Genomic DNA, 13,482 nt, shown 5'->3' with positions numbered 1-13,482 from the left:
CTGTGGACGTTTGGTGTAGAAGCTGGTTCTGCACAGTGCTTACAAATGTGATTGATTGGGTCTGGGCTTACATATACCTGATTGAAGGCTCGTGGGCACACACAAACTGTCAGATGAAACTTTCTCCATCAAAAGCTACTCTTTCACGTCAGATATTACTGTACAACAGGGAAGGTGCACAAGGGTCCATGCATAGTTGCTGATGGCTAAAAGCAGAAACAGCATTTCTGACACAAACTCACAACAGCAAGGAAATCAAAGGTCAAATAACTTAACACTACATACCTTCTTCTCCCTCACCCACAAACACACACATAACCTTTACCACAACTACTGTACACTACAGACCATGCACTGCAAACTTAACTCTGTTTCCCAAGGGTTGCCAGTTATCCATCACCCTCTAACTCCCTGTCTCTATCTTAGGTACTTATATGGCCCACATCATCATAGAATCTGAACACTTCAAAATCATATCCTTTCAACACCCATGTGAAGTAGGGAAGTGCTATTATGCCCATTTTACAAATGGGGAAAATGAAACAGAGACTGACTTGTCAAAGGGACCTAGGAAGTCTGTGTTGGAACTGAGACCTCGGCGAGTGCCCTGACCACTGGATCAGTTCTTCCTCTTCTGCACAAACTCCTTTACTAAAGTTCCCTCTCCCAACACAACATTGATTTATAGTTACTGAATGAACAATGGCTAAAAAATTACCGGTTTCAGAGTAGCAGCCGTGTTAGTCTGTATTCGCAAAAAGAAAAGGAGTACTTGTGGCACCTTAGAGACTAACAAATTTATTAGAGCATAAGCTTTCGTGAGCTACAGCTCACTTCTTATGCTCTAATAAATTTGTTAGTCTCTAAGGTGCCACAAGTACTCCTTTTCTTTTTTTAAAAAATTACCCTAAATCCAAATATTAAAACAAAAATAAAAGAGCAGTTAGTTGCAACAGATTTACTCAAGATAGTCCTCTTTTTTAAAAAGATTTCAGTCAATGAAAAGTAGGATTAACATGGACAAATTTCAGACACAACCTAATATCCGACTTGGCATTAATAACTTAATAAAAACCAAACAAAAATACAAAGAAAATTCAAAGGGTATAAAAATTAACACGGTGCGAAATTTCATACCAATTGGCTATCTACTTTTAGAGGTAAACAGGAATTTTTGTCCCATATTAAGACCTTTTAAAATAGCAATCCTAATGGGGATGTTACCAGGCACCTCCATAATTTCAGACACTGATAGTTCTTTCAGCAAATGTCTAGAGATACCTTTCCTATGTACTTATGAATAGCTAAAGAAACCTTGTGAACAAAACTGTACTTTAACAATGAAGTCTGAGGGCAGTATGTCTCCAATTTATCTTTTCCAGTTGTTTAACTGCCATGAAGTCATGGACACAAGCAAAATCCTAGCTGTCAAACTAAGTAGGAACCTGCCATCTATAAAAAGCCTTAAAACTGAGCAAATTCCATGGAGTGCTATGAGCTAATGCCATATAGAGTGTTTCACGATTATGCTCTTTGTGATTAAATCCAACCCATACAAGCTTTCTGCCTGGTAAGAGGCAAGATAAAATATTCGTTGAATTACATCCTTCACACAAAACTCACAAGGGCAGATTCTATTCATTGAAATTTAGTGCACAGATATGACCAAATGGTCTTCCTACCCCTTCTTAATTTCAAAACATGTTTGTCAGTCTGAGTCCAAGATGACACAATGCTCAAATCCCAACCATGAATTAATACCCAGAAAGCTGACTTTGTGTTCAGCAACACTTAAAAAGCTGAACTTGTAAGAGCAATTTCCATTCATAATAATTTAGAACATAGTAATGAGAAAAATATTTTTCTGCCTCTGCTAGAGATAACTAGAAATTCTAGACAGCTCATAGTAGAGATAAATGTGGTGTAGCAATAAACCAACCAACTGAAAATAACTACAATCAATATATAAGAAAACATAAAACCACAGAAGTCTTATAAAGATGATGCAAAGAGAAAGGTGAATTGAACAATTTTTCCATGCTCTCTTGTATAGCAGCAGTCATTAAATTTAATTTCACTACGTATACTTCAAAATTCAATAAGAAGCTACAAAGTATCCTCTAGAAAAGTTCTAGTATGCTCCATATCTGAACTACGATTAGTACGCAAGAGCAACTATAAATGTGTGATTGTGACCCTAAGAGCCCCTCAATACCAGCTGGTAGAGGGTCCACCATACTGTAGCTCATATCAAGCCTGACACCCTCATTACCTCCAACAGACTGCTGTCATAATATGTTGTCGTCAAGTAAGGCAGTGGTTCTCAAACTAGGGTTTGTTTACCTGCCACGTCTGTAGATTCGGCTGATCGCGGCTCCCACTGGTTTGCCGCTCCAGGCCAATAGGGGCTGCAGGAAGGGCAGCCAGCACATCCCTCAGCCTGCACCACTTCCCGCAGCCTTCACTGGCCTAGAGCGATGAACCCGTGGCCAGTGGGAGCCGCGATCAGCCAAACCTGCGGACACGATAGGTAAACTAACTGGCCTGGCCTGCCAGGGGCTTTCCCTGAACAAGCAGTGGCCCTAGTTTGAGAACTACTGATATAAGGTATCATATGTAAACTGGTGACATGCTGGTCTTGAAAAATCACTGCATGATGTATGTACAGATTGGGTACAACGAGTTGTATATTTGCACTAGAAATATGTTCTTAAAATTGGTTTGGGAGGCAGTGCATACACCAAGCTGACAAAGCCTAGACAAAGGAATGTGGATTTACCTGTCTAACCAACTTAATTACAGGCAGAGAACAAGACAAGTACATTTACATATAAGGTAAACAAAGCTATCAAGTGGCAGAGGAGACAGCTTAGTAAGCATGCTGGATGACAGAGTCTGCACTCTAGGACAACTTCCTGGCTCTTGAAGCAGAGACAATGGACTTTGGACAATAAAAGGGGAACAAAAAGACATCTGAGTTACCCATCACTTAAGGTACAAAAGAGATCAGAGCTCTTGGAATCTGTGAACAGTAGATCCTCTAACCATGTGGGCTGAAGACTGAGAAATGCGGTGAGGAATTGCCTGAGGCCAAGATTGTCATCTATTAAATTTTAGACACCAGACAGCATGCTTTATTTGTTTTGTTTGTAACTATACCTGTTTGTGCGTCTCTTGCTTAGTATCACTTAATGTCTGTTCTTTATTGATGAATTTATTCTTGTTTTATTATAAAACTCTCTAAAGTGCTGTGGATTATTGTGAAGCGTGAATCTTCAGATAACTTAACAGGCTAGAGTGTACACTTTGGAGGCAGCACAATTTTAACAATTTCTGCGAATGTCACACAGAGGGATTGGACAATGGAGAAACATCTCTGGGGGAGTCAGGTTCACTGACTATTCCCTGCAAGGCCAGGTTTAAACTGGCAGAACTTTGAGGAGTTTGCTGGTAGACCTGTGTGGCAGGAAGCTGATACACATTCTAATCTCCAGCTGAGGCAAAGGGATAACACAGTGGTTTACTGTTCTGGGTGTCCTGACCAGAACGTCAAAATGATAAATAAAAAAATCAATGTTTGCTGTGATACTTTTGTACGATGCTTTAAGCTATTCCTTTGTAATCTCACAAATACTCAAAGAGAGATCCAAATTTCACCCATTAATACAAACTGTACCTTCAATCAGTTCCATATGTTTTAGTTGAACCTAAATGTAGCATATTTCCATACAAATGAAGAATGTATTTCAAAGCAAAACACATTAAATAGGTTTTTTCCTTTTCTGAGACCATATTTTACTTTGTTAATTTCATAAGTAGGTGTCATTTCCAAATGTTGGCCTGTAATTCTGACAGGATGTTCAATTGAATAGTGTCAGTGTTCACTGTTACAGATTACTTAAATAAGGTTCAGTGCAAACCACAAATGCAATCCAGGAACAGATCAGCTCAGAGCAATAAATGTAGCTGCACTACAAGGCACACAGCACTTTAAATGCAATTGTCAATTTACCTGCAAGTAGATGGTGAGTTTTCACACAGTTTAGAGCTTTATAAACGTTCACTTCTTTTGATTAAATACATTTGCAATGTTGTTCGTTAAAGCGTAGCAAATTGCAACTGTTTATATTTCTTTAAATATAATCTTTAGGGAATATCATACAGGAAAGTGAGTGCATTAACAGTTGAAGTATACACCAACCTGTTGGTTTAAGACATGCAAACAAGCAGCTAGCAGAAAGAGAGACAATCATAGTAATTTCATGGAGAATTGTTGGGGAAGTGCCAATTTAATGGTGATATCTAAGGAAAAATGCCGATTTCATGCAGATGGAGCAGAAAGTATCTTTCATATCATTCAGAGGAAAGTGGTAGGGATATTATGGGATCCATACCACCTGCAAGAGTCATAAAAAAGGAAGAATCCCATATAGCTTTTATGTGACCAGTGTATGTATTCTGTAGGTAACACTAATCAGTTCAAGGTAAATAGAGCTTTGGAACTTTTGTATATTTTAATCCCAAATTAGGTGGATAATATCTGCTAACCAGGTATAGCCTGGGTAGATCCCAAGCATTTTCCATCTTGCACTAATGGCTTAACAGCAGAAGAACTATTTGTTTCAATAGTAAGTGATTAACATATTTCTGATTACAAACATATTTAATCTTATTTAACAGTCTGAAGGTAGAAGACATTACTTGTTAATTTCACAACCTTTCAGCAAGATAAAGGCTTCTAGTAGCAGACTCAGAAGAGGGAATTTTAACCAAAATCCTCCCCACCCCAAACTCTATTACAAAACATGTTTATACAGTACTTAGTAATACCTACTTTTTAATTACTCAGTTTCAAAAATACTCTACTAGAGTAAAATGGGCGAGGTCCTCTTTCAATGTTTTTTCTACCTAGAAGGCAGTACACATCGCAAGAATGAAGTTCTTCGGTTTTGTGAACTCATCCTGTCGCTACTGAATATCTCATGAAAATGCATTTTAAATCTAAATATGATATGGATTTTATTTACTCATATTTGTGGTACTTGAAGTTTATCAAATTAGAAGATTTCAAGTCAACAGAATACTACGTCTGAGCCACTTCTCACATGAAACTGAAAGGTTTGTTAGTGAATTTAAATTGTGTATATAACATGAAAAATTATGTAATGCTCTTCTTATACTTTAGGTTTATGAAATTAGTATTCAGTATTACTTTCTTGGCACTGAGACTCTAATTTGGTTTATGATGGGGAGTTCACAAGCTAAAAAATGAAGCAGGTAATTTAAAAAAAAAAAAAAAAAAAAGCAGTGGTTGGCCCAGAAAACAGTTTCATGAATGAAAGTAATCTGACTTTAAAAAACACACACACACACACACACACACACACACACACACATTAGGTTACAAAATTAGACAAGTCTACTTTGTGAGACAGATGCCTAGTAGGTAACCTACATTGACAGTGACCTTCCATAATACAATAATATTTTCACTCTGATGTTTTCTTCTTCTCTACTAGGCACAAACATGCTTTTCTTCAGTTTCATGGCTTCGTATTGGTCATCCACCTACCCTTTACTATAGTAAAAAAATTGTATGGCCCAAACAAGAAAAAAATTCCTACCATTCATTTATGTTTGAATAGCCATATTCCCCTCAGAAAGAAGGGTCTGCCTCCTCTCTCTTCTCCTCCTTGCCATTTTAAGAATTTAGGACTGAATGTTTTAGAGCAGACTTATGACAAAAGCTGAGCCAAGAATAATCACTTTTATGCCCAAGTCATAAAACAAAGCACATTTTACCTTGAAGTTCTAAACTACTAAATGCAGTTGTTTATTATAGATATGCAGGCAAAATACAGTAGATGCTCTTCTCCCAGACCTGACACTTTTTTCCCCAGTGGCTGATTTTACAGCAGAGGAAAAAAATAGGAAGTGTCATCCCAGAAAGCAATTCAGGGCAATTACATGTCACTAGCTGTGGACAACTGGTTGCTGACTTACAATACACTATCAATAGGTTCCTTAACAGGCTGAGCCTCTCCACAGACTAACCTGCCATGTCCATTGCTAATTCCCAGATTCAAAATTTAATTATCTCCTATTCTGAAATTATACAGAATTTATAGGAGTAGGAATATTCTGTTATATGAGAACCCAACAGTCATGAAAAAAATACAATTTTTTTGCTTTGAAGTTTACCTACACAGGACAAAGGCATCACAAAGTGTTGAGCAGGGAACAAACCTTCCTTGGAAGGGAGATGGACATCCAAATTAGTCTAATCTATTTCCAGCTTGTATAAATCCTGTTCTAATTTATTTAGTTTCTTCAATTTATTATTTCAGTTTGTTTTTGTTCTTATAAGTAATGCCCTAACATTAATTTTAATGCTTATTTCTAGATATTAATTTTTATTTAAAAGATCTAAAAGTATTTCCCCATCCCCATTTCTTCCTATTGTTGAGCAAGACCATGTCCTCTCCATGTTAATCACTCCCTGTCTGCACAGGATGGGAAGGTTAACCACCCCTGAAGCACTGCTGTACCCCAGACCCCGAAGAGCTTACTCCACTTAGTACTGGAGTTAGCGCAGGGAGCAGGGAATAGAGACTGGGCAGGCCAGGAGGAAAAGCGGATGGCGAGAGATTGCAAGTTGTCTCCCCTCCACAGAACTTATGCACATAACCCTTCCCCCACTCTGGAGAACTGTCATGGCCACAGAAGAAACCGTGTGCAATGTGGCCAAGTTAAGATCGCTGGAGCAACTTTCTGGAATCACTTAATCTTGCAGTTAGTACTGCCTTACAGCTATTTTTGCTGTTAACTATGTATATAGAACACAATGACTGCTGTAATTACAAACACTTTCAAATCTCTGCAAAATTAATTTTTTTAATAAGAACCATACATAGCTTCACTGAGGTATTTTTTCTCTTAAAAAAATGAATTGCATACATTTGTGGATTGTTTAGGAATTGTTTAGCTTTAAACTCTAAGACAAAATACAAAAGAATTTATAATTGGCTAAGTCACTGACTTTCATAATGGCATTCAGTGTTTAAATCAGATCATTTTTTCAATGTGAATTTAATAGAACTGTCTAATCACTAAACCTCTATGGTTTTGATAATGAGTAGAAGTCTTGGCAAAAACCAAAAGTGTAATTTAACAATATTATTCAATTATCAACCAAGTTAAACACTTTAATTGGCTCATTAAAGCAAATCATCTATTAAAATACTTTTGATGTGAATATGAAAACATGAGGCACTACGTCTTCTAAATGTATTTAAAATGGGGGGGGAGGGGAACACTTAAATCTTCACAATCATGAATATGTCTAAAGTCTTCCAGGAAGAAGTCAATTACAACTAACACCTGCTTTTGATGAAAGTTCCGAAACCCTAACTTTTGATGAAATAATCCAGATACCAAAAAAAGATTAGATCAGAGGGTTTCTGCACCAATAATACATTACTTAAAAACTGCCAGATAGATGCAGGTTTCTCCAGATTTATGGAAGTAGCTTACTCAGCACAGATGCATTGTTAGAGGTTTTTCAAAGCAGGTCAGTGATACTTAGAACTATGGATTTATGTTTCAAAATACCTAACAGAGTGCAAAAGCATAATCCTATTTGTGACTACCTGTATTCAACTAATACTAGCAGAATTTATTCAACTGAAGAGAAAATGCAACATGCAAAATATATCTGCAAAATTTTAATGTATGTAAGTGCCATTTTCACAAACTACAGTCATGTCTTCATGTTACTGAAATCATTCATTAAAAGGCAGATGGGTTTGTTTTGGAAACATGACTTTTTTTAAAAAAATAGATATCCTAAAGAATAAAAAGTAGAATACAAATGTCTACAAATATCCGAAACATGTAAAGCATCAAGGAGGGAGATGAATGGCTAAGGAGGGTAAAACAGACAAAAGAAAAATGTAGGCCGAATAACAAGGGAGAATGGGGGTAGGAGGCTAAGAGTGAATGCTAATGGGCCGTGGAAGAATTAAGGGGAAGAAGAACATAGATGAATGCCGACGTCTGAGGAATTCATTAGCTATACAAAGTCAATATCAAACAATCTGTTTTTTAGGAGCCCAGATCCCACTTAGAGCATAGGGCTGACAATTATTACCATGTAATTTTGGCCAGAAATTTGAAATTAAAACTAGCTTATTAATGTTTTGGCCTTTTGTGATCTGCTTGCGTAAAAACTGACAGCACTTGTCTGAAACACCCCTATTCCATAAACAGGTTTTGATCCTGCTGTGAAAGTGGGCTCTTCTTTCTCATTATTCTACTCAGATATTGGAGTAGCACAAGTGGCTCACTAGGGAGAAAATATCTAAGGTTTGGACTTTACATAGTGTGTTGGCTATATTTATAAAGCAGGCTGAGAAAGGTGCCTGCTCATAGAATGAAACACAAAATAGTCACAATGAATTTTAATTAAAAGTTAAGACTAAGAAGACAAAATTAGTAAATTACATCACGGACATAAAAAAAACATGCACTAGATATGATTTGTATCCAATGAAATAAACAGAACAGCACCATCTAGTGTTCAAATTCTTTCTCCATAAATCCAATGCATCATTCCCACTTATGACTATTCAAATCGACATAATCTAAAGGAAAATACTTTATAAGCATAATACCTGAAAAAAACAGAAGCTAATAGCATAGCTCTCTTTGCACACCACCGGCCAATAATGCATTTTAAAAATGTAGCCAAACATCTCATCTCAAACTTGTTTCAAAAAATGTATCTATTTTCAGAAAAGGAAATGTATCTGTGTGCTGGAAAGGGAAGATTTAATATTGCCTTCATCTGGAGGTTATTTTGGCAGTTAAGCAGTTGAGTTCTTGAAAAATCAACTGTGTAATCAGTTTAAATGTAATTGTGCTAATTGGTATTCTCACAACCAAAATTACAGCTTAAAACCAAGTATTTTTTTCTTATAAAGTTCCGAAACTCTCAGCAGTCCATCATAAACAAATCTTTTTTGCATAATATCCAGGTAACTATATTAAGTCTAAAGCTGAATGGAATATATTAAAATAATCATTCAAAATGCATTTTCCACCAAATGCATCCGATGAAGTGAGCTGTAGCTCACGAAAGCTTATGCTCTAATAAATTTGTTAGTCTCTAAGGTGCCACAAGTACTCCTTTTCTTTTTGCGAATACAGACTAACACGGCTGCTACTCTGAAACCTGTCATTATGCAAGTAATAGGCAAAGATCTAATATAGTAAGAGGATAAGTATTTTCTTAAATGCTTTTCCACATCTATATTCATTCATTCTGAAAAAAGCAGTCCTAGTATTCACAATCATATAGATATGAAGAGGCTACTTAATAGAGTTGTAAACTATTTAAAATGCCCTAGAAATTTACAGAGATTAAAGGTTACAACTAATCCCATTATTATGAATATCTCAAGGAAATTTATTTCTTCTTAATAGAATCTGATAAATTATTTGAGTCAGTTTCATCTAAAGCACTCCACTGTCACAACAAAAGGGTGTCAGAGAAACATGTTACCAGACAGTGATCTTTGAATGATAATGAGCAATATAGGTATTGTGATGGGGTTCTGAGTAATAATGTTGTTTTCCAAATAAAAAGAGTACTTTAGATTTTGACAAAAGATTTAAGTTAATCTTCAACATGTACACTAAATTTTCAAAATGAAACATGAAGCAAAAAAGTCAGTCAAGTTTATTTAGTGATCCTTCTCCTTGTTTAAACCACTTGATATTATTTCAAAGAAGAATAATGAATAACTTCTTTACAACAAAAGCAATCTATCGAAACTTTCATTACAACTTACATTAGAGTGATGGAACCTTAGTTGGAGGTATCTGGTGTTATCAACGTGGATGATGGCCAAGTGGCACATTTTTCTTACCTTGGCTTGTTGTGTGGTAATGTTTTAGCGTCAATTGCAAACATTTTTGAAACAAAGACAATGACTGGGGCTGTGTCTTCACTGCTGCATTTCATGAACACTAAACAAATGTGAAAGGAAATGATGATGCAATTTTCCAAAACTGTGGATACAAGATGTCTATTGTTTTTTATGCATTATACATACTTTCTTTTTCTGTTTTGTATAGAACATGTCAAAGGGTAAATTAACAGGAGCAGGGGACACTGATTTAGCATTAATATTCAATAAGTTTGCTTATACCTTCAAGTCTGTTCCACAACATGAAATCAGAAGGGGAGAAAATTTGTGAAAATGAAAATTCTTAATAATGGATGACAAGTTACGAACATTCAAATAAAATGAAATAATCTTAAAATACCAAAACAACATTTAGGACGTTGGTTTAGATTAGACTGAAAAGGAAGGCACAATTTAACAGTAGAATGCTGAACCATCTAGCGTACTGTCTCAACTTCTTTTATTTCTTTCAAAAGTAAGGCCATGGTCCTCCAAGTAGCTATAAATGAACTGGATGTCAGTGTCTGCATGAATCTCCACTGATTTTAATGGGAGTCCAGCAAACATGGAGCTCCTTGCAGGATGACCGACCTAAAACCTCAATATGAGGTGTTTGCATGTTATTTCCCTCTATTAAAATTCAGTACTTCTGAGACCATTGCAAATGAATTCCAAGATACTACAACTGCCTTTACATTTATTTTCGTACATTTCTAAGCACATTTTGTATATCTACAATAATTTTTCTTTAACGGGTAAAAACCAATGTCAATTGCTAAACAAAATATGAAATTCCTCTAAACAACTTATAAACATGGAAAACTAACTTCTCTTGATCTGATATAGTCAGAAAACACCCTGTAAATTATTTGGCCAAACAACCTACAGGACTATTACTATGAAGCAATAAGACACTCACTAAAATATCTAGGAATGCAATTGTATTTTCATAACTGAAAACAATCGAGACATAACAAGGAGGAGATTTCCTCTGATTAACTTTTATTGCCATAATTTTCAACGTGGCTTATGGAGGTCAATATATTTGATTGTCTTGCTTCATTAAGGAATGCGTTAAACAGTTCCCACTAGTTGAGAAAACTAAACCAAAAGGACTGTCATGGATTTCTTGAAGTTCTCTCAAACCCATGGATTTCTTGAAGTTCTCTCAAACATAACGTCATCACTATAGAAATGAAGTTACGTAAATAATTAGGTAGCCAATGTTCAGATATATACTTTGAGCTGTTATTAGCATTTTAAACATACATCTTCCCTCTATTGTTAGGTCTCCTGGATTACTTCCTAAAGCAGAACAGAAGGGATCTTTTTTATTAAATTGTATTACAATCGCATTCTGTAATAAACATGGGTCCAATGCAAATCTAACTTTTCACACAACCCAAAAATGTGCGGTTTCCTATTTGATTACATCCTTTCCTACAGAAAGCTGAAAAATCTGATTACATTTTCTTTAGGATTACTAGAATGTAGGGGGAAAAATAAGATGTTTTCTATTGAAATTTCTTTCCTGGAGAGGGCATGGTCACATATGTACTTGGGCATTATATCTAACCAGTGTCATTTTTAATATTTTTCAACTTTGATTTTCAGCTCTGTTCAATATTTAATACAACTTCTAGCTATATCAGAAAAAAACAAAGGTTTGTTAATTACCCTTTCAAGACATCCATAATTTCTGTCCATATCTTTAATTCAAACATGTATTTAGAGTGAGTCATACCCTTCAATTTAGTTTCAAAATTTAGTAATGTAGTTTAGTTGTGAAGTGTAAATATATGTGGGAATCAGTTTCTCCAGGATAAATTATTTTGATCACAGATTAGCAAAACATTAACCTGGACAATCATATTTTCTTCCCATTAAACTATTTTTGATTGTTAATTTGAAATCTGATGGATCATTAGCAATGTCTATTTTTGGGTAAAGCACTGACATTCAGAGATGCCCACCATTTGTAAGGTTAGGGGATAGAAGAAGAGAAGAAAAATAATCACATGGAAAGATCTCTCATATTTAACAGAATCAGCACGGCTTCCAATTCTCAAAGAAAAGCAGCATGCAGTCAATATGTTATCTGTACAAGAGAATTTTAGGATTGCCTCACTATCAAGCCCCAATCCTGCAAGAGCTTCCATGTACATGATCCCGTACAAATGCAGAGCCCCATTGACTCCAATGTGGCTATGCACAGACACAGGGATCTGTACATGCAGAGGCACTTGCAGGATTAGGACCACTATGTGCTTGTTCATATGTGAGCTCATGATTAGTCTGTAATCTTAAAATCATGTATAGCTCTTAATAGCTCTTCTATTACTGCCTGCATCTGAGCGCAATTATTGAACTTGGGTCATTCTAGTTCCTGTTATTTTGAATAGTTTTGAACTCAGTGCTGTATATCAGTCTTGACATACTTTGCTTACAGAGCTTCAGAAACCCAACATCTGTTCCATCCATTAGTAAGATCTGTGGTTATCGGTGATATGGTTCTTCAAAGAAGAAATAGTTTGGTTGAGGTTGATAGTGCTGCGAGAACCTGAGGTGAAATCCTCGCCCCACTGAAGTTTATGGCAAAATTTCCATTGGCTTCAATGGGATCAAGATTTCGCAACTGCTCTGGACTCTCTCACAAGGACGGGAAACTAAGTTGTTGCCCAGTTAATCTCTCTGATCATTCTGCCAAACTAGTAAAATTATGAAATCTAGATTACATTTTAAGAAATGAAGTTATGTAAGTATTTCACCAATATTATATACGTTTAAAATGTAGGAAAGCAAATGATGCACAAGTCCTCATTTTTTCCTGTTTTTTGTTTTGTTTTTTTTGCCTAATTTTCTGATCGTGTGTGATCAGATTACACTCAAGTAGAATGTTTTATAATTATTTTGTTCAGTTGAAGATGACCTTGTGAGTGTTGCTGTATGTTTTAGATATTACACCACAGCAGATTGTCACAAAACTTAAAAGTTTAAAAGACAAACACACACCTAGAACTGACAACTATTAACTGATCAAGTGTTCTCCTATACAGATAAGTCATAACTATTCTTAATGGACATCTGTAACACTCAGTACAAAAAAGGTTTCCCCATTCAAATGCCAGAATTAATTTTCACACTATTTTTAAAATGAACAACAAAGCATTTTCTCAATAATAAATCTGTATGTAATCACGGTTTAAATTCTTAATGCTATCTTCAAGCTTTCTACGATGAAGTTACTGCCTGTACAGACTCAACGGAACAGCTTTCTTTGTTATGAAAAACAGCTTCCCATGGAAATAAGTGAAGATGAGCCTGCTAGACTACCTTTCCACACGCTAGACTAATTTGTTCTAACACAGATTTAAAGATTATTAAAGACACAGCCAATTCAGCTGAACATGATTTTTACACTATAAGATCAGATGGGCATAACTGATCAATATACCTATAAACATCAGATCCAAATTTAAACACTGTGACAAAGTTCCTCCTCTGCCTTGGTGGA

At 35.8% G+C, this 13,482-nt stretch overlaps 1 protein-coding gene across 4 annotated transcripts in view; it reads right to left on the bottom strand.

Moving 5' to 3' along the window:
- EFL1 (elongation factor like GTPase 1) overlaps positions 1 to 13,482 on the bottom strand; it is a 158,799-nt gene that overhangs the window by 126,524 nt on the left and 18,793 nt on the right. For all 4 annotated transcript variants that reach the window (XM_038420081.2, XM_038420080.2, XM_038420082.2 and 1 more), the window contains one exon: positions 9,930 to 10,029. In XM_038420081.2, coding sequence (XP_038276009.1) covers positions 9,930 to 10,029 — 100 coding nt within the window. The remainder of the gene's footprint in view (positions 1 to 9,929; positions 10,030 to 13,482) is intronic.

Source organism: Dermochelys coriacea, chromosome 10, assembly GCF_009764565.3.
Source record: "Dermochelys coriacea isolate rDerCor1 chromosome 10, rDerCor1.pri.v4, whole genome shotgun sequence".
NCBI classification, from domain to species: domain Eukaryota; kingdom Metazoa; phylum Chordata; order Testudines; family Dermochelyidae; genus Dermochelys; species Dermochelys coriacea.
Note: the sequence above shows the minus strand (reverse complement) of the source record. Positions and strands in the feature narration are given on the sequence as shown.